We start from the raw sequence: 21,066 nt of genomic DNA, 5'->3' as shown, positions 1-21,066 counted from the left end.
CTGACGTCTCCTTGAACATAGAAAGTCAGCCTGCTACGTGCATGCTAGGCGAGTGCTCTACCACTGAGCTACACCCCCAGCCCTTTTTGCGCTTTCATTTTGAGGCAAGGTTTTGCTACATTCCCCGAGCTGCCCTCAAAGTTGGACTCCTCCTGCCTCAGCTTCCCATGTAGCTGGGATTATAGGTGTGTGATACCCTACCTGGACTGCTGCATCTTTAGGTTCACTTTAAGTGCTATATACGAAACTCTAAGGTCAAGGAGAAAACTTCTCTTCAGAAATGAGTAAGCCCTGTGGAGTGGAGAGATGCTTTCTGGGGCCTCGCTTCCAGTCAGTCAGGTATGGGGGATCGTGGTGCAGGATCGTGCTCTGCTGTGCTGGCCAGAGGAGAAGTGGGGCTTTTAGGGGAAGGAGAGAGCTACTTTATTGAGCCCTGGGTCCAAATGGCAGACACTTAGGACAAGGAATTTGTGTTTTCTCTAATTTTACCCTTGGCCCCAGGTGTCTGTCCCTTTTGAGATGAGAGCCACGTCTTTTCTGCTGGTTTCCTGTGACAGCCCTGGGCACACCCTAAGCACTGGGCTTTAGGGGGAAAGGCAAAGGGAGTTTTGAAAACTGGTCCTTGCGCACTGCCCTATTCTTGACCTTCTCGCCACAAAACCCAACCCCAACTGGAGGACTTGCTCCCTGCCCCACACCCTCCAGAAGCGGACTCCTCTGCCCCGCCTGCTGGCTCCCTAAGCTCCTCTGAGGCTCTAATCCCTCAGTCTGCCCTGGTCTGCCCTGGTCTGCCCTACAGCAGGGCTCACCTTAAAGAGCAGCTCATCATGCCCACAACAATGGGAGAGGGGCCTCTGGCCTCCAGAGCAGCCCCTCAGAGCCTAAGGGCCGAACACCAGCCCAGCGGCCTGTTTCCATTGTGTCCACTGGGACCCGTTTCAGGGAGACAGCTGAAGCCCCAAGTGTTTGGACCCTGCTATGAGGGTGAGCTCCTGCAGTGAAGGAGCCCGGGGACAGCTGTCTTTGGTGGAGCTGCACAAAGCCTGGTCACCTGCCAGGAGGCATGGATATGACCTGGCCCCCTAGAGTTCAGCCTCTGACTTCTCACCCTTGCCTGGGGCCTTGGGGATCTGTGGTCACAGCCCTCTGGCCTCTGTCTTCCTTTTATGGCGCTGCTGCCTTCCCCCCTTTCCCTTCCACCATCTGCACCAGAATCCCTGAAGAGGAACCCAGCTGGAGAGAAGAATCTCTTACCCAGAAAAGTCCCGGGCCGTGACCTTCACTGGCTGTACTACTCTGATGGGAAACCTCGAGTCCTTATCCTTATCTCAGGGGAGGAGAGTACAGCTGGGAACAACCCTCAGGGTGTCCCAGGGCCAGGTTTGGACACTAATCACCCATGTCCCCAAAGGTGCTGTGTCCCTGGAGGTCAGCCCCTCAAAGTCCCCACTGCTCCTGAGAAGTGAGGACAAAGTTCTCCCAGTGCTTCAGAGTCATCATCCACCCAGCTAGGAGCTGCTTCTATCATGCAGCTTCCACCCCACCCCCAAACCTTCCAGGGGAGGCAGCAGACCTCAGATGATACCTAGCCGCAGGGGTGAGGTACAAATATCAGATAGATGTCATTAGGTTAGTTAATATTGGTGAGAGTGCTGGGTAAACTACAAAGTGTGGTCCAGCTGGGGTGATTAAGATAATGAGCTCATTATAATAATTACTGTAATCATGGGAAATGGAGGCTGGGGTGGGGGAGGCTGTGGGCAGCAGGGCCAGGCAGGGAATTCGTGGGCAAGTCGGACGACTTAGACACTTGGGGCCGGGCCTTGTTGGAGCCAGATTGAACAATGGGGCCCCAACACAGCTGTCTGGCTCTGCTCTGCAGTCCCCTGTGAATCACAACCCCACAAACCTGTGGCCTTTCACCCTGAAGGAAGCCTATGCCTCTGTGTGTACCATGGCCGAGAAGGGCTTGGGCAGGGGTCTGGATCAGCTGCAGGCTGTGCTGGGGAGGGGTCGCTTGGAGTGCTGGGTGGGTTTCTTCTGTGTGCCACTGCCCAGCATCCAGCCACCCGGTAAAGGGGACCTGAACCCCAGCTCCTTGCCCAGGGGACCAAACAGCTTTCCTTCCCTTAGGGTTTAGTAAGCTTTAATGTAGGCCTTCAGGCTCTGCAGCGCCATGAGCTCTGCTGACTTGTGTTTGTACCTGCAGCAAACCTGTGGGCAACCCCTAGTTGGAGAAACTGAGGCACGGGGAGGTTTTTTTTTTTATTGCTGTGCTGCCCCAAGGTTGAAAGCTAGTACAATTCAGCCAGAACCCAGGCCTCGGATCTCAACCTTGTGCTCTTTCCTGCCCTCTAGGGGAACACACGCACGCACACGCACGTACACACACTCACCCACACACACCCGCACACCCCTCTGCTCCCTACCTGGCCATGGCCAGCCCAGCTCCCAGGTAACCTCGGAAGCTCAAGTGCTTCCTCCCTCCCAGAGGTTTGCAGTAGAATGGCCTGGGGGGCTTGTTTAGCTGGAGTGCAGCCTCCACTCCCTGAGTTTCCCATTCTGTACATCTGAGGTGACATCTCTGCAGTGACTCTTTGGTAGTGCTGGTGGCCCCGGGACTCCACGTGGACGAGCAGTGTCGCATCCTTTAATCAACAGTTTAGAGGGCTGGGAGAGAGCTGAACTGTCCCTGTCATTCTCAGCTTATCTTCCCCATGAGAAGCCAGACCTGGTCTCTAGGGCTTGGCACTTCTGTCTCCCTGGGAGGGGCACCTGTGCCCTGAACCACTGAGGGGAGTGTGTGCAGAGCAAACAGGTAAGTAGGTCAATGTAGTGATTTTAATTTTTTTTAATTTTGTTTTCTATGGAAAAATATCAGGAGGAAAGACTGGCTTGACAGATGTTTATTGCTATGCTTGTTTTATTTTCAGTGGAGAGGTTTAAGAAAGAGAGTAGTTAGAGCTAGGGATGTAACTCAGTGATAGTGTGCTTGGCCTAGCAGGCAGGAAGCCTGGGGTTCCATCCCCAGCACCACAAAAAAATTTACAGGCATGGAAGGAGGAAAAAATGGTACTAGGGCCAAAGTTTGCAAATAATTTTTTATCAGCCCTTTGTTCTATATTGTTGGTGTAATAAAAGAATGTAAAAACAGTACTGGTCTTGCTCATAATGTCACCATTTAATAATTGTGCCATTTGTTTCAAAGGCATAAAGCCCTTCTGCATTTATCTTATTAAATTGAATAGGAATGCTTACTAGGGTGATGCTTCATTATTGAATGAACTTTGACATGGTTTGGAGTTTATCTTCCCTGTGTCAAGCTATAAGCTTGCCAAATCAAGAATGCATCGAGTATCTCTCTATCTTGTTATTTCTTAGCCCTGCACCAGCTCCTAAGAACCAGGCACAAGCGAGAAAACAACAAGCCACTGATATTGAGAAAACAAAACAGAGCCATTCTCTTTTCTGGAACCAGGAAGTCACAGAGTAGGGCAGATGCGAAAAGCCACAAGGTTGATGCTAAGTCCCCATAACTCCGTGAGCCCAGAGTTGGCCACGAGGAGTGACATGCAGCTGGCCTCTTGCTATGCCCTCCTTTGTGTCGTTTTTTATCTTCCAAGCCTCGGAGCTGAAGGCTGCCGGATGAGATTAGCACACACTGTCCCCCTTCCAGCCTGTTGTGCTTCTGCATTTAGCGTGACAATTTCAGAACAACAAAGCCCTTCTTTCCCTGGCTGCCAACACACAGGCTCAGCAGGGGTGAGCTTGGGCTGCTGGGCTGCATCCTGGCAGCCTGGGCCTGGCTGTTTGAAAGCACCTTTGCAATACAAGCTCCACCCCGTACCCCTTGTTTGGAAGCCAGCGAGGACAGTCACTGCCGTTGTCCTTCTGTTTCTACCTTGCACAGCCAAATGCTTCCTTCAGACACAGCCATAGACAAATGCTTCCACTCAACTCCAAGCCCTTAAAGTCCAGTCAAGGAACAGGAGCCTGGCCAAACACCTGGCAGGACAAATGTCCAGGGGAGGACATGAGTCCCCACAGAAGGTACCGATTTCCTCCTCCTGACCCACACCCAGGCTCTGCAGAGGCCAGGTCTGATCTCTCTTCTGTTTTGCAAAGTCCTGTTGTTCTGGCTTCACCAGGAGTTAGGACTCAGCTGTTGGTATCTCCACAACCAAATGCTTCTCTTATAGGGATGTAGAAATCCTGTGAGAATAAAGATCGAGGTAACAACATAGGTGTTCTTCAGTTTCAACATTTTATTTCTCTAAAAGAGAATTCTTTCAAGCATTTCAAGTTTTAAGAGTCTTCAAGGAAGAAAAACGGACTATTGTGTTTCCCCATTTGGATCTTCATAAACAAACTGAGTATCCATTTATCTGAAATGCCTGGGATCAGAATTGTTGGAATTTGAGAGCTTTTCAGATTTTAGAATATTTGCATGGCTTTTCCTGCTAGAGATTTAAGAAGTTTCAGATTTTGTATTTCCAGACTGGAGATGTTCAATCTATACAGTAAGGCACTAGATCTTAAGAGCCCAGGTCCTGGTGAAGGCCAGACCAGGGATTCCTGCCTGGTTTGAAGGACATGCAGTCTGGGTGGGTATGTAACTTTCTGTCATTACAGTGGACCCTCAAGTTACGAATGGCCTGACATACAAACAACTTGTGTTATGACCAGAATTTTAGTTTTAACTTGCAACCAGTCCTGCATTACTCCCCAAATGCCGGCCACTTATGCTTCTGATGGTCTCAGATACAGATTTAACCCTTAAAGAGTTTTGGAAGGAACATTACAAGATATTCCCTGTGTGGGGTTAACTGAGAAATCCTGGGCCAATGTCTCTCTAAAGACACTGAGATCTGCCTGTCTACAGGAGAGAGACTTCAAAGGCTGTGTACAGGAGCCTGAGCCTTCAATTGATCAACTTGAGTTACAACCAGCCCTCAAGAACAAATTGAGTTTGTAAGTTAAGGGTCCACTGTATAACAAATACCTGATAATTAACTTAGAAAGAGACTGTGTTTATGTTCTTTTCCAGTTTGGGAGATTTCAGCCCATGGCTGGTTGGCCCCTTTTGCTTTTGGGCCCATAGCCTAGCAGAGCAGAGTTGCTCACCTCCTGGGTAGGAAACAAAAGAGAAAGAGGAAGAGACTAGATCCACCGATCCCCTTCCTGGAAGTACCCCAGTGACTTAAAGACCTCCCATGGGCCCCACCTCTTAAAATTTCCTCTGCCTCCCCTATTGATCCTTGCCAAGCTGGGGACCAAGCCTTTAGTACATGAGCCTTGGGGAGATATGGCAGGTCCAAACTGTAACAGTGAGTGACAGGGCCTATCTTTTGCCCCACAAGCTCTCTCCAGCCCTGGGCTATCCTGAGTCCCTTCAAGCTCAAGCAGCTTTTGGAGACCTCCTCCAAAGTGAGAAACCAAAATCTCACCTGCCTGGGTTTCTCCTGGCAAGGCCTAGAGTCTCAGCCCCTGCCTCTCCCTAGGTGTTCGAGAATGCCCAAAGGATGAAGGTGGACTTGGAGCAGCACCTGGCCCGGCTCAGCGAGATCTTTGCTGCCCGAGGTGACTACATCCAGACCCTAAAGTTCATACAGCAGATGGCGGGCAATGCTGTTGCACAGCTGTCTAGGCTGCCTGTGTGGAGGGAGGCCACTGTGCAGCTGACTGAGCTGTCGGACCAGACCACTTATGTGGAGTACTACAGGTGAGGGGCCAGCAGGGCTGCATCAGGCCCAGTGATGCCTCCAGCCTCACCTGTGAGGCATGTGAGCAAAGAGCGGCTGAGGGGGTGCTGCCCCGCCCTTACCACCTTGGATCTGCAAATTCATTCCTCTAGCCTTTGGGTGTCCACTGACATCTCCCCTGCCTACCCATCTCCCAAGGTCTATCTGGAGCAGAGACCCCCTGGGGCAGAGTCTAGGAAGGTCACTTTGAGGAGCACCTAGGAGAGGGGCAGCAGTCCTGGCCTGAGGGAGACTCCCAGCCAAACAACAGCAGGCACTCGGGAAGTACGTGTCCATTGTGCTCTCAGAGCTGGATGTCCAGATGCCTGAGTCATGGAGAATAGTGTCAGCTCTTTGAATCACACCCCCAAATGTGTCAGCTCCTCTTCAAGCCATTGACGAAAAGAGCTTTTACCCCAACATTGCACAATAGTCTCTGCTTTTCTGGGTTTGTTTCCCATTTTGTCATCAAGCCGTACCCCAGGAGGTCACCGCTGGGCTTAGTCCGGAGAAAGTGCTCCTGAGACATCCTCCCCAAGAGAAGGTGCTGGCAGGGTCCTGAGGAGGGGGAGCTTCTGAAGTCCCCACTCTGGATGGTGCTCCCATCTCTCGCCCCTCCCTCCCCTAGCACTGCGTTTCCGTGATGTCACAGAAACACTGAATACTATGGGACCTAACCCCTCCAGACAGTACCTTCCTCACCAGACAAAAAGAAACTGCCAACTCTAAGGTCCGCCTGTGACCTCTCCTGGCCCCAGACAGTGGTATCTGATGAGTCCTGTGACCCGTAAGCTAGTCGCTGCCTGAGCCCTTGAAATCTCTGGGGCAGGGGTGTGTCCAGGATGGTGTCCATGTTGACCTTACTCTTCTCTGAGTGTACCTAACATAGGGCCCTCATGGACATTTTGATGAAGGCAGTGATGAAATACGAAGTGTGATCAAGATACAGTGAATGTTTAAATGTCAAAGCATTTATCACAGTAAAAGACATGGCCATTAATCCCTCTCAAAATACTCCTCTTAGCTATGAACACACTTATCCCATCATTCTTGGCTCTTTCTGAAGAAATTCTGGAAGTCCTCTTTTGTGAGAGTCTTTAGAAAGTGTGGTAAAAATATGGTGACTGCCGCTGCTGAGTGCCATCCAAGGAAAAGACAGGCTATACCAACATTACTGTGTGTCTTCATCCGCTTTATTCACTGGATCTGGTTTTTCCCGAAAGTCAAAATGACCATGAAAGGTAAACATTTTGCATTGATTCAGAACTTTGAGGCAGCCACAACACCACAACTAAAGACATTCACAAATGAGGACTTCTTGAACCGCTTTAAAAAGTGGCAAGAGCCAGGCATGGTGGTCCATACCTGTAATCCCAGCACTTGAGAGGCTGAGGCAGGAATTGCCGAAAGTTCAAGGCCAACCTGGGCTACGAAGTGAGTTCAAGGTCAACCTGAACTACACAGGGAGACCCAGATTTAAAAAAAGCAGGATGGGGGTGGGGGGACGACACAATAACCAAGTTTAGTGTGTTTGAAGGGAGGAGGGACTATTCTGAGGTGGTTTAATGGTAATGTGTCTTTAAGACACATTCATGTATTCCAGTGGGTGATAGAAAGTATTCCCTCTGATCCTCATCCCCAAATACCCACCCTTTATTCAGAGGAGAAAGAGTCTAGCCCAAGATGGGCCTCTGCAGCTTCTGAAAATGGATAGTATACCGGAGCTTCCCCATTTCCGCGTCCATTTGTGGTGCCTTCTCCTGCCTGAGCTGCTGTAGATCTCAGGCTCATTCTCGGAGCTCAGGGGCACAGCGTCACCACCTCCAGAGATCCTGCCCAGTGGTTCTGCTCTGTGGCTGTCCAGCGGGGCCAGTGCTCTTGACACTTTACACAAGGCCTGTGATAACTTCAAGGAGCTCGCAGGCGGAGAGGCTCACAGGGAGGAGGCATGGTCGGCTGCAGAGCCAGGATGTGGCGAGCTGAGGGACCCGGGGTGGGAGTGGCTCCACAGGCGAGAGCCAGGTTCTTGGTCAGAAATCCCTCCCCAGTACTCACTGCTGCTTTGGGAGAACAGGCCTGCCAGCTGTTTCTAGGAACTGCTTACGCATGAGAGGTACGCAGGGCCACGCGGAGCCCCAGCTGCAGAGGGCTGGTTAGGAGCCCCCAGCTGGGGTTCCTGGGTCTAGAAGGGGAGGAGGACAGAAAGCAGCACATCTTTAGTTTGGGGACATGGAGCCGGTGCCTTGAAATACATTGTCCATGTCCTTTGCAGTTCCTGTGAAGTGTCTGGGATTCCTAGGCCAGGCTCCCCGCACCATGACTTTCCAATCTGCTAACCTTGGATGGATTCTCAGGTCCCCTTCAGCTCTGAGTCTAAGAAACCTGGCTCCCTGGTGGTCTCCAGCAAGTGGCAGTCAGGCTCTGTGCTTGTCCCACAGCCCTGACTCTATTTCTAGGAAGCCCAGAGACCCCTGTGTTGTTCATGGCTGAGGACTTCTATTAAGCCTTTTGATTTTGGCTTTAGGCCCTGACCCGTAAGGATGGAATGAATGTCATTTGACTTTCAGGGACCTCCAGCTTCCTCCCTTCCCCAAAGAGCCTCTTTGTCACTTTCTGCCAGCTCCACCCGCCCCCTACCCTCACTCCCAAAGCTCCCTTGCTCCCTTTGTGGTGTTGGTGAAGGGTAAATCCATCGCTGGAGGGCAGGGGCCAATGGATTTATTTGGCTCTTGTATGAAGAGAAATAATAATCAAAAGACTTCGTCCCACAGGGACCAAGAAAAATCCTGTGTCTGCCCCACCTCCAGCCAATCCCCCAGACTGGTTCCCATTGCAGGGCCAATAGGCTGAGGCTGGTACTGCATTGTGAAGACCACTTTGGGTCCTAATAGGAAGGAAAAGGGAAAAGGTCTGAGATTTTTCTCAGTGCTTGTTGACTTCGAGTTCTTGGATTCGGCAACCCTTGCTCAGCAGACATTGGAGAGCAGGGACTTTGCCATCCCTGGCTGCTTTGCTTTACTACCCTTCATGTCTAGCAAGCATGTGGTCTTTGACCCCCACTCTGTGAGTTGAATGAGAGGTTCCAGCTTCCTTTAAAAATAGGGAAACTGAGGTTCAAAGAGGCAAGGTGGTTTGCCAAGATCTCCTAGCTGGTGTGCAATGGCCTTCCCCATCAGTTCAGCCCTGGTCCCAAGAGCTGGGTGCTGGGAAGCCTGGAGGGCAGTGGGTAGGTGCCCTGGGTATCTTGACCCTGGATCTCTTGCCCCATCCAAGCTGTCTGGTGGTCAGGAACAAGCCTCCCCTGTGGTCATCCCCAGTGCTAAGCTCTCTGCATGGCACAAATGATGTTTGAAGTGAACCAATGTTGAATTGGTTCAGTGTGCTACATGGACGTCACACAGCTAGGGGCAAGCCCGGGAGACCTTGGAAAGGCCAGGCTGAGCATTCATCAGAGAAGTGGGCATCTCAGAGTCTTTCTTAGCTCTGTGATTATAGATGTCAGGGCCAGGCTGCTGCTGTCTGAGAGTTCAAGAAACAAAGGGAAGCAGGGTCCAAGGAGAGGGACACTTTGGAGCTGCATTGTCCAGTATAGTGGTCATTAGCTGCATCTGGCTATTTAAATTTAATTAGAAGTCAAAGCTAAACATTTATTTCTTCCCTTCCATAAGCCACACACATCTCAAGTCCTCAGAACCACCTGTAGGTAGTAGCAGGTGTAGCTGGTAACACAGATGTAGACTGTTCCACTACACAGGAAGTTCTAGTGCAGATTGCTAGGTTAGACTTTCCGCTGAGGAGGATGAGGCAGACATAGGAGACATAGGAGTGGGAGGATGACCGCTTTGTTGAGGTAGAAACCAGGGTGCAGTCCCCAGAGTCCCCAAAGAGCTCTCAGCCCATGGCCTGGGCTCTGGCTGGCTCTGAGCAGCTTGCATAGTGCAGGTTCAGTGAGTCTAGGTGCTATGCAACCTCCCAGTGGGCAACAGGTGGGGAGCTCTGCCCTGGTGACCCTGATTTCCCTCCCGCCTAGGTGGCTCTCCTACCTCCTTCTCTTCATCCTGGACCTGGTCATCTGCCTCGTCACCTGCCTGGCACTGGCCAAACGCTCCAAGTGTCTCCTGGCCTCGTGAGTCGCCCTTCCTGTGGGCTAGGGACAAAGAACTAACTAGGAGAGAGGCCCTGGGGTGGGGGTGAGGCAACAGCCAGGCTGCCCTTCCTTGCCCCCAGCTGAGGAAGGACAGCGGACAGGGGTTCCCCATACGTCCCTGCCCTAGCTGTTCTCATTCTGGGCCAGCTGAAGGAACATAGGCCCAGTTCTAGCGCATCCAGCCACCAGGCCAACACCTCCTTAGCTGCATGTGCTCACAGCTGGGTCTCCAGCCCAGGAACTCTGCCTTTGGCAAGGGGTTGCGTAGCCTTCTCCCAGCCATTAACAGGCTGATGGCAGGGGAGGGGAGGGGATGGGAAAAGGGTACTGGAAGTGGGTGGCTGACCCCCAGTACAGGGGTCCCCTGCCCACCCACTCTCGGGCCCCACAGTACCTGCCTCTTTCTAGGATGCTGTGCTGTGGGTTGATAGCGCTGCTCCTCAGCTGGGCCTCCCTGGCCGCCGATACCACTGCAGCAGTAGTGAGTAGGGGCCCTGGGGGGGTGGTCTGTCTGGTGACCTGTCCTGTCCTGACCCCTTGGGAAGGGCCAGCTGCTGGCTACTATCTCTCCCTTAGCATCCCAGAATCCTGGAGCCAAAGGGCTTAGCTCACCTTAGCCAGCCCTCACCCTCCAGGTGGGAAGACAGACTCAGAGACAGGACAGGGCTTGCCCAAGGTCATGGGGTATTTAGGGACGGAGCCAAGATGAACATCACTGCTTGTGAGGCATGTGTGGGTGGCCAGATGGCACAAAGAACTAACAGGGTGGGGTCTACAGCCTGGGCTTCAGAAGCTCACTCCTCTGGCCTCCCCACTTACACATACTGTACTGTGCGCGTGTTTCTCCACATGGTGCCTCAAAAGTGAGATTGAAAAGTGGGGGCTTCCTATTAGAATCATTTGGTCCTTAATAGACCTGACCCTGGAGCTGAGCTGTGTGCAAGAGCCTCTGCCAGTCTGTTCAGTGGGAGTTTTGCCACTCAGCAGCACCAGATCCCTTGGGTGCAGCAAGCAGAAGGTTGATGTTTGGTGTTGACAGTCACATCCTGTGGAAGAAAGGCTTGTAGGCAGGTCATTGTGACACAGTGAATCACTGTGCTGAAGTTACAAGCTGGTACGCGTGTGTGTGCATGTACATGTGCAAGATGTGAGTGTGTGCTGGAAGGGGTGCACTTTACCAGGGAATTTCAAGAAACCCCTCCCTGATTCAAAAGCCACAAATCAGGGCCAGGGATTTAGCTCAGTGGCACCACACCTGCCTCACAAGTCCTGAGTTTCATCCCCAGTACAAAAAAAACAAAAAAACACCCCAAAAATCAAAAGCTACAGACCAGCCCCATGGCCTGTATCCATTCTGCCTGAGCTACCCTGGGGTGAAAAATGGAGGTGTCAGGAAGACAGTGTCTCTGGCTAGCTCAGGTCCTTGCTTTAGTGATAATGGAAATGAAAACTGAAGCAAGTTTGAATTTACAGACAATAGCTTTACTTGGAAGAAGGTAAGAGAAGATACAGAGAGGCCTCCGGTTTGGGTAGTACCTGGAGGGGGCACTCAGATGTAGAGGTTCAGACTGGGCCACCCACAAAAGCAGGAGGCCGGCTTTTAAGGGTCGGCTGGTGGGTTAGAGTCCCATTCAACGTTATCTCAGTCCTGCTTGTAGCTCTGGAAGAATCCTCAGGCTAGAGGGGTGATGCTGTTCCCATGAGATGACTGTCTCTGCTTGGGGCGGTCTCAGTCGTGTGAAGCTCTGTTGAAATCCAAAGTAACCATTGTTTAGGGCACTGGAGATTCTGGAAGGGATGAATGTCTCCGGAAATCTCTCATCCTGCTGTCCTGTCTTGAAGGATGTGTAGTCCAGGTAAATTGAGTGCTAATAAGCCTTGTTTTGCCAACTTTAGACAGACACTCCCTGAATGACTAACACACCTCTCCGCTGAGCTGAGAAGGCTTGAACCCAGAGGTTCACAAAATAAACATCAAACTTGGTTCTGCATTTAGTTACCTATTGGGCATTTGTAAAGAGTCAGTATTTTGGGGGTTTTTTAATCTTTTTTTCAGCGAAAACCACTTTTAAGTCCCCTAATGTCTCAGAAGAGAACACAAATCGTGCTTTTGATGAGTAACAGGTTAAAGGGCTCAGGAATTTGTTTGTCCATACAAGTGGCCTCTGAGTGTTAGAAGCTCCCTGCCCAAACTCATGCCTTGGCAAGTGTCTGGGTCTGCCCAGCAGCTCTGGCCTTGGGCACTTGACCTCTATGATGCCCACAGAATGAATGGCCCCTGGTGCCACTTGTGTCCACAGCCTTTGATCAGAAGAGAAAGGAGGTGGACATCTCTTGTCCCCCCATGCAGCATGGCTCCACACTGACCAGTGCAGAAAAGGATAGGGTACAAGCACCTGGCTCATGCTCAAAGTCCTCGTGGCCTCTGGGACTGGAGGGCTATATACAGTGCAGGGAGGGAGCCCAGAGGCTACAGTGATGTGCACAGCTGTCTGGCTGGTGGCCTCTCCTCCCAGCACGAGTACCAGCACTGGGAAGTGTCCTGCAGCTTTCCTGGGGGTAGTCCTGCTTCCTGGCAGCCTCTGACTTCTGGACACATGGTAACTTCCAGCTTGCCACCATGAGCTGCCCCTTGGGAGCGGCTCCCTCCCAGCAGGGGCTCCTCCTCTCACCAGGCTTCCTGTTGAGGAGAGTACAGGCGATTGATTTCAGCTTGCAGTGCCCTGGAATGCCAGGGAGCTGGGAGCAGTGCCATTTCCCTAATTCCCTTTAGTCAGGCCCTTGTGCAGAGAGGGAGGGTGTGCAGCTAGGCTGAAAGGGCCTTTGATAGGGCCAGGGATGCTGTGCATGTTAATAGGAAGAGGGGTGAGGAGGAGCCGGGGCGGGGGGCAGCTGTCAGCAGATTATTGTGCAGAGCTTTTGTGTGGCCTGTGCTGCCCTGCTGCTCTCCCAAGCCTCTCCGCACCTGTCTCCAGAAGGGCCATCGTGGGCAGAGCCCTGTCCCTGAGAATGTGCTCCAGGTGACACTGAGAGAAACGTAGCTGAGGGCCAGGGAGCTGAGGGTGCTCAGAGCCTCCAGGCCTGTGACTCCAACCACACTTGCCCTGGCACCTGTGGGGTCAGCAGTGTGAGCCACAGAAGAGCTCTGGAGGTGTCAGCCGAGGAGCAAAAACACGAGCAAGGGCCCAGGATAGATTGGGTGAGAAGAGTCAATATCCCAGGGCAGCCTGGAACCTCCCTGGGCTACTGGCACCTCCCAGTTGGAGCCACATCTCCCTATACTGTGTCCCAGCAGTGGAAGCTCAGAAAAGTCCCTAAAGTTCTCCGTGCCTCAGTTTCCTCCAGTGTAGAACAGGAGAATAAGAGCACCTGCCTCGAGGGGTTGTGGAGCGGAAGAGGTGAGGTGATGAACCCATGGGAGGCACATCTTGGGCTCTCATCCTGTGAGGGTCATGGGTAGCCCTTGGGCCCAGCACCTCTGTCCTCAGAAACTGTTCACAGGCTCAGCCATCACCTGGGCTGGGTTCTGTGCAGCTTCTCCACCTGCCCAGCTGTGTCAGGTACCCCCTTCCTCCAGCTCACTCACCACTGCCTAAGGTACATGCACTCCTACATGTGCACACACAGGCATCCGTCTTCATTAGTAGATGATTTGACTCTGCACTAAGTCACGTGCCCTAAGCCAACCTAACTCCCCTGTCCCAGGAGCTATGAGCTGGGGGTAACTTGGGCTCTGAAATGCGGCCCTGGCCTAAGAGGAAGGCGGGAGGGGGACCACAGCAGCGGGGAGCCTCGGACAGGGCCTCCCCTCTCTCTCCTTGGGGTGAGCCAGCCCAAGATGGTGGCCTTGCTCTTTATTCTTCCCAAAGCTTCCTTGTCCCCCACTCCAGCCACTCCACTTCATGAGCTCTCTGGGCCTGATGGCTCTGCAGCTCTGGTTGGTAGTAATAAGCTGGGCTGACCTAGGCTGTGTGTTAGTGGCTTACGTATGTATAAAGCAACCTTCCCAGGGTCCCGAGTACCCGCCTGTGGTGAGTGTGAGAGTGTGTGCACGTGGAGCTCTGGGGAAGCACCGTGTCTAGTGGGGCCTGTTGCTCCCTCACACCCCTGTTTACATTTTTTAGCCATGACAGAGGCCTCAGCACCCATGCTAGAACCAGGCCTGGTAACTAGCAAGTCCACTTTCTATCTATCCTCTAGATGAATGAGTGGTACCGAGGTGTAAACCCCGAAAGCAGTGGCCCCTAAAGAAGGAAAGGGCCTCTGGCATTGCAGAGCCATCGGGAGAGGTCCCCTGCCCAGGGAGCATGCACTAGTGGGGACAGTGGCTCAGCAGAATGGGCCATAGGACCAGAGTTTACTGGGGCTGCTCTGAAAGGTAGAGGCTGCCTTTTGTCCGTGCCCCACTACACCCCAGGCCTGTGTGGGGTTGAGGAGGGCTGGCTCAGAGGATAGCATCCTTGCTGCCACCTCTCCCAAGGCCTGCTCTGCTCCCACATAGCCACAGGGGCCGTGGGGGTCACCTAGCCTGGCCATCCTGACTCCCAGTCCCACGCTCTTTCTGCACCCCACCCCATCTCAGCAGGGGAAGACCTGCCCCCAAAAGCTGCTAGATGGATTCAGCTCTAACCTCACTCTTTAGCAGAGGATTTATGGGGAACTTTATATTTTGACCGCCAGAGCATGCAGAGCTTAAAACCACCAAGAGGAATACAGTAGAGATGGGCAAATGAGGCCCAGGAGCAGGAAATTCCCCCATGCCCCTGCAACTGCCCCTGGACCTAGGTTCTCTGCCCAGCCCCCAGCATCTGTCCCAGAAGAGGCATTCAGGAATATGAGCCATAATTAACACACCTCTGCCAGTCACTTTCCAGAACACTTTGCATATATTCATTTGTAGGGTCAAAAGTATTATTGCCTCCACATGTCAGATGAGACAGCTGAGGCAACTAAAAGAAGAAATGACTAATTCATGGTAGCAGCTAGGAAAGGGCAGAGCCAGGATTCGAACCCAAGAGGATGCTCCTGACCTGTTCAACCAGGGATGAGCAAGAAGGCGCTGAGGGCTGAGGCAGTGGCACCTGGCTCCTCCCAGGACCCAGGTCTGATCTTCCTCCACTCCTCCCATCTCTCCCTGACTCAGGGCACCAGTGACTTCTGCATGGCCCCTGACATCTTCATCTTGAACAATACGCAGGGCCAGATCAGCACAGGTAACGCACTAGGGCCTCTGCCCGTGGAGCTGCCCCGATGCTCAGGCTAGGCCTGTGCCGCCGGCCAGATGGCGCCTCTCCCTGCCCTCAGACTTTGGGTCTATAGACACTGCCTCCTTTAGGGGCTTGGAGTTGGAGAGGGACACCTGGCTTGGCCACTGAGGGTAGCAGAGGGTCTGGTCCCTCATGAGCCGCCTCACACCCATTCTTTTACCTTTCAGAGGTGACCCGCTACTACCTGTATTGCAGCCAGAGTGTGAGCAGTCCCTTCCAGCAGGTACAGCACCCAGACATACCCTCAACCCAAGGCCACCACCAGTCAGGAAGGTAGTTGGTATCCCTGCTTCACTGTGGTCCTTGCTAAGCTCCTTCTCTGAAGGGACCTGTGTTTTGTTTTGTTTTGTTTGGTACCGGGGATCAAACTCGGGTCCTTGTGCTTTCGCAGCAGGTGGTGAAACCACTGAGCTAAATCCCCGGCCCAGAGACCTGTGTTCTTAGCGTGGTTCAGAGCCGAGTTGCTCACACAATCCCAGATGTGCACCTCCCTGAGGAGCTCGTTATCATGCAGATGTTGAGGTGGGGCCCAAGAGCCTGAATTTCTCATGTGCTCCCAAACAAGACCCATGCTACTGGTCTGAAGACCACATCTGAGAAGCGAGTGGACCATGTAGCTCTTAAGAAACCAGAGGGATGGAGGAAGACTTCCTGCAGGCAGAGAGGAGCATAATCGTGGCCATAGTGGATAGCTTGACCAGAGCAGTGGGACAGCTGGAACTGCCAACCCCATGTGGGTCAGGGTCCCACATTCTAGAACAACTAACCTGATCAGGCCCTCCCAGCAGGTCACCCCACCCAGGCCCCCTCATGCATTTGTAACCAGTGGGTAGTAGGGGGCTGCAGGAGGACAGGCCCCTCAGTAGCTTTGTGGGCTCCTGGGAAACAGAGCCTCAGGGGGCTGTGATCTCTTGGCCCAGGCATTGACCGTCTTCCAGCGCTCGGTGACCTCCATGCAGATCCAGGTCTCGGGGCTGCTGCAGGTCGCTGTGCCCCTCTTCCCCACGGCAGAGGTAAGGCGGCCACCTCCTGCAGCACCTGTTCTGGGACAGGAAAGCCCCGGGTGAACCAGGCAACCTTTTCCCCATCCACACTCCCCCTAGCCCCAGGCCAGCCTATGGCGAGCTGGCTGCTGGCCTGCACCCCACCCCCTGGTGCTTCAGGCCCTTCTTTTGGCTCTGAAAACCACTTTGCTCACCCTGTCTGCAGTTTGATCTGTGAGCCCTCTCCCATTGCTCACACTCTGACTCTGCCCCTCTTCCTGCTGCAGAAAGATCTCCTCGAAATCCAGCTCCTGCTGAACTCCTCAGAGACCAGTCTTCACCAACTAACGGCCATGCTGGATTGCCGTGGGCTGCACAAGGTGTGGGGCTCCCCAGAAAGCCACACAGAAGGAGAAGCTAACAGAGACCTAGGAGAGTGATTGCCTGGGCTCCCTGCAGGCGGTAGAAAGGAGGAAGGGCTGGCTTCTTGTTTCCCTCCAGTGGCTGAAACAGGGAGGCCCAGGGAAAGGAACGGGGGGGAGGGGGCAGGAATAGGCTGAATCAGGTTAGCTCTTGAACACGGAAGGACCCCGACTTGTAAGAGGGAAGCAGCTCCCCACTGTCCACACTCCCAGCCATCTCCGTGGGCTGGAAATGGTGTCCCAACCCCATTGCCAGGGTCCTCTATCTCCCCAGGAGTTTGGGATATCAGACAGGCACGGGAATGCAGTACGACATTACTGCTGGGAGTGTGTGAGCACCCCCACCCGCTAGCAGAGAGCCAGTGTGTGTTGCGTCATCCACATCTGGTGTGGATTTAAGACAGTAGTCAAGATAATGGTCATAGAAGCCTTTTCCTAAGTGTACAGCTCGGTGCTCAGCCCTCAGTGCTTTATATCCAATGTGTATTTAGTCCTCACAGTGACACTCTGCAGGAGTTATTTCATGGGAAATCTTATAAGTCAGGAAACCAAAGGGTGTGTGTAGAGAGATAAATAGACATACATATCTGTACACATGGATGTGTGAACATGTGCAGAAAGTACCTTACTGAAGCTTTTAGGGCTGGCAAGGCAGGGACATGGGTTTTAGATCCTGGCACTCTGATTTCAGAGCTAAGAGGATGAATCACCCTTGTGCCCTCTCTCCCACCTCTGCATCCTGTCCCTCAGCAAGTCCTGGCAACTGTCCTCCCAAATGAATCCTGAATCCGTGCATGTCTGTGTCTGCCCCACCCACTCCCGTGGCTTCCACCATGGTCCAGGCACCGTCCTGCTCCCCTGGGTGACAGCCATGACCTCCTAAACATCCACCTGGGAAGTGAGGGCCCTTCCGCTTCCTCCTGCCCTTCTATCTCCCAAGGCCTTTCCCACATGCAGCCAGAGGGGTCAGTTTTTAAAATGGATCAGATCGTTGGGTGTGGCAGTGCCTGCCTGGAATCCCAACATGCAGGAGGCCAAGGCAGGATTGCCATGCGTTCAAAGCCAGCCTGTGCTCATAGTGAGATTCTGTCTCAGAAAAAAAAGAAAAATAAGATCACATCCTTCTCTCCTCAGACACTGCTGTCTTTCTCTCATTTACAGAAAATCTAGATTCTCCTCCTGCTGGCCTGTCTCTCTTTTTTGGGAGATGGAGTCTCACTGCTTTGTGGTCTCCAACTCAACTCCTGGCCTCGAGCAGTCTTCCCAGCTCAGCCTCCCAAGCAGCTGGGGCTACAGGCTCATGACACCATGTCCAGCTCTTTTCTCTAAACATGAGGAGCCCATCCCCTTTGCCTTGTTTCCTCAAGGCACGCTCCTCCCTGCCATCCTGGCCTGGGTTTATGCCCCCGACCTGGCTACCCACCCCCTGTAGCTTCATCTGCCTGGCTCAGAGCCAGCCCTGCCACCCCTGGCACACAGTGGGTGTGAACCCATGAAGCCCTGTTGTGTTGAGCTCTCTAGTGAAGACCCAGTGGCCATAAAAGGTGCTTGGGGGCTGGGGATTTAGCTCAGTGGTTTTGCTGCAGCTGCGCAAGTGCAAGGACCCGAGTTTAATCCCCAGTACCAAAAAAACAAAAAAATTTTTAAAAAGGTGCTTGGGATGGGGAGCAGCCAGGAGAGTCCAGGTCCAGGCTGCGGGGAGAGGCTTCCCAAAAGACCCAAGGCTGTGGCCCTCATTCCTCCTCAACCGTGGGTCCCGCTCCTCCCAGGACTACCTGGACGCACTCACCGGCATCTGCTATGACGGCATCGAGGGCCTGCTCTTCCTTGGCCTCTCCTCCCTCCTGGCTGCCCTGGCCTTCTCCATGCTGATCTGTGTGGGGCCGCAGGCCTGGAAGCACTTCACCACCAGGTGGGTTCGGGGAAGAGGAGAGGAGCCTCCTACAGCCAGGGTGCTGATCGCCTGGGGCTGGGAGGCCAGCATCGGCCCCAGAAGGCTGCCTGGGTGACTACAGAAGTCTCCCCATGAGTCCCCAAAAAGGTTTCAGGAGCACAGGGCTGAGGATGGTGACAGCCCTGTGCCACCACCTGGGCTCCCTTGCTCCTCTCCCTTGGCAGGACTCGTAGGTGCTGGGAGGGTGCCCCAGGGAGCTCCAAGAAGGATAAATTGGGTCCCTGTTAGGAGGGAACCAGTGTCCCTGTGCAGAGTCGGCTGGTGGGCTACCTGGAAGAGGTGGACAAGGAGTTAGAGTAGGATGGAGTGACTGTGAGAGCAAGGCTCGTGCTTTTGAAGAATCTCCAGAAGATGCATCTGGCCATCAAGAGCACCTTGGGAAGAAAGACTAGGAAGAAGAAGAGGACCCAGTGTCTCGAGCCTCCCTGGCCAAATTTTATGTGTCATTCTAGGGATAGAGACTATGATGACATCGATGACGATGACCCCTTTAACCCCCAAGCACGGCGTATCGCGACGCACAACCCCCCGAGGGGGCAGCTACACAGCTTCTGCAGCTACAGCAGTGGCCTGGGCAGCCAGAGCAGCCTGCAGCCCCCCACCCAGACCATCTCCAATGCCCCTGTCTCCGAGTACATGTATGGCCAGGCCCCCCACATCCACCCTGGGACAGCACAGCCTTTCCCAGCCCTAGAGGGGAGCTGGGTCTGCTAATTTGGTCACAGAGCCACATGTGGGAGGGAGGCACTGAAGCCTAGATGCCCACAGACCACAAGCCCTGCAAGGTCCCAGGCCTGGCCGGCTGCGCTTCATACCGTGTTGCTCCCGGTACCTGACCTCTGCTGCATGTCCCCCGGTCCCTCTAGAGTACCTTGTCCTTTATTTTCCCACCTACACTCCATCCATTCCCACGCTCCCCATATGCTCATCTGTGGGACCCTCCCCCAGACGTCTGCACGCACACCCCACAGCCCTGCACCCTCCTGAGTGCTCCTTTCGGCCCCCAGGAACCAGGCCGTGCTCTTCGGTGGGAACCCTCGCTACGAGAATGTGCCGCTCATTGGGAGAGGCTCCCCTCCGCCCACGGTAAGCAGCCTTCCTTCCCTTACAGAGCCAGCGCTGTGGCCCTGGGCGGGAAGAGAGTCAGAGATAATCCCGCTGTCGGCCCAGTGCATGCTCCCCACAGAGGCAGGACTCTGAGGATGAGGCGGCTTCATTCTTGGATCAGCATTGGACCAGACCACCCTATACATCACAGTCAGTCTGCTGAACCGTCTGCAAAGGCGGAAGGAGATTTCCCCCTTTCATGTGGCCAGGCAGGCACAGCCCACTGTCCTGCTGTCCTCAGGATAAATGTCCTCCGGCAAGTGTGACAGCACCCTCGGTCATGCCAGCCACCCTGAATCCCCTAGTAATTGAGATTGCCATCTTTGTCAGATAATTGCCTTTCTCTAGAGGAAGAAGGAAATTTCTCATGTCTCCGTAACAGTCAGGAGTTGTAATGTAGAGGCTAGTGCCTAAGTTAGGCTCCCACCGAGGAGAAAACCACTGTCTTTCCCTGTGTTAACCTTCCCGACGTCCTTAAGAAGCTGGTTCAGCCTTCTGTGCCCCCGTGCACTGTAATCCTAGCACTCTTGGAAGCTGAGGCAGGAGGATCACAGGTTCATGGCCAGCCTGGGCAATTTCAAGACTTAGTGACACCCTGTCTCAAAACAAAGAATAAAAAGGACTGGGGATGCAGCTCAGTGCAAAGGCCCTGGATTCACTCTCTAGTATTAGAGAGAAAAAGACAGGGCACCAGCTCACTCCTGCACCCACCGTAAGACTGGCAAGAGCCTTATTTGGCCTTTTTAACACTTGATCTTAGCCAAAAGGCTGAGAAGCGATGTTTTGGCCTTTTTAAAAGGTTAAATGCATCTCAAAAGGACAGAGACCCACACATCTGTAATTCCAGGTACTCAGGAGGCTGAGGCAGGAGGATTAAAAGCTTGAGGCCAGCCTGAGCAACCTCCCAAAACCCTGTCTCAAAATATTAAAAAAGCTAGGGATGTAGCTTAGTGGTTGAGCATCCTTGTGTTTGATTCAAGCATCATTTAAAAAAAATTACAGGGCCGGGGATTTAGCTCAGTGGTTTTGCTGCCTGCTGCGCAGGCACAAGGACCTGAGTTCGATCCCTGGTACCAAAAAATAAAAAAAAATTTTTTTAATTCCAGTAAGTTTCTAAAGAAAATACTCCAAAAAGAGAGGGTGTCTTACTTTCTCACTGCTGAGACAACACCCAGGGGCCTTAAGTTAAAGGAGGAGGGGTTTATTTTGGCTCACAGTGTGTGGAGGTTTCAGTCCGTAGTTGCTGGCTCCAAGGCAGGATGACATGGCAGAGGGGAAAGAGTTCATGGTGTGGCAGGCCAGAAGCAGCAGCCTTCCTTCTGCTTCCCCTTTTTATTTCATTCAGGCTACAGGCCCGTTGGTTGGTGCCAGCCGTACCCAGGGTGGGGCTTCCCACTGCAGTAAATCCATCACCCACACCCAGAACCATGGTAAACCCATCGGTG

At 53.2% G+C, this 21,066-nt stretch overlaps 1 protein-coding gene across 4 annotated transcripts in view; it reads left to right on the top strand.

Moving 5' to 3' along the window:
- Positions 1-21,066, top strand: part of Ttyh2 (tweety family member 2) — a 42,875-nt gene that overhangs the window by 15,351 nt on the left and 6,458 nt on the right. For 2 of the 4 annotated variants that reach the window (XM_004860582.4, XM_087208555.1), the window contains exons 4-13: positions 5,502-5,722; positions 9,772-9,867; positions 10,297-10,369; positions 15,032-15,101; positions 15,323-15,378; positions 16,076-16,168; positions 16,426-16,518; positions 18,330-18,472; positions 18,967-19,152; positions 19,522-19,600. In XM_004860582.4, the coding sequence (XP_004860639.2) occupies positions 5,502-5,722; positions 9,772-9,867; positions 10,297-10,369; positions 15,032-15,101; positions 15,323-15,378; positions 16,076-16,168; positions 16,426-16,518; positions 18,330-18,472; positions 18,967-19,152; positions 19,522-19,600 (1,110 nt within the window). Of the gene's footprint in view, positions 1-3,910; positions 4,051-4,952; positions 4,972-5,501; positions 5,723-9,771; positions 9,868-10,296; positions 10,370-15,031; positions 15,102-15,322; positions 15,379-16,075; positions 16,169-16,425; positions 16,519-18,329; positions 18,473-18,966; positions 19,153-19,521; positions 19,601-21,066 lie in introns of those variants that run through there. The other 2 variants (XM_021240978.2, XM_087208556.1) reach the window with 2 other exon arrangements.

This window comes from Heterocephalus glaber, unplaced genomic scaffold (genome assembly GCF_053883595.1).
Source record: "Heterocephalus glaber isolate CG9 unplaced genomic scaffold, H.glaber_assembly_v1.0 deba00000937, whole genome shotgun sequence".
Classification (NCBI taxonomy): Eukaryota; Metazoa; Chordata; class Mammalia; order Rodentia; family Bathyergidae; genus Heterocephalus; species Heterocephalus glaber.
This window is presented reverse-complemented; position numbering and strand designations above follow the sequence as displayed.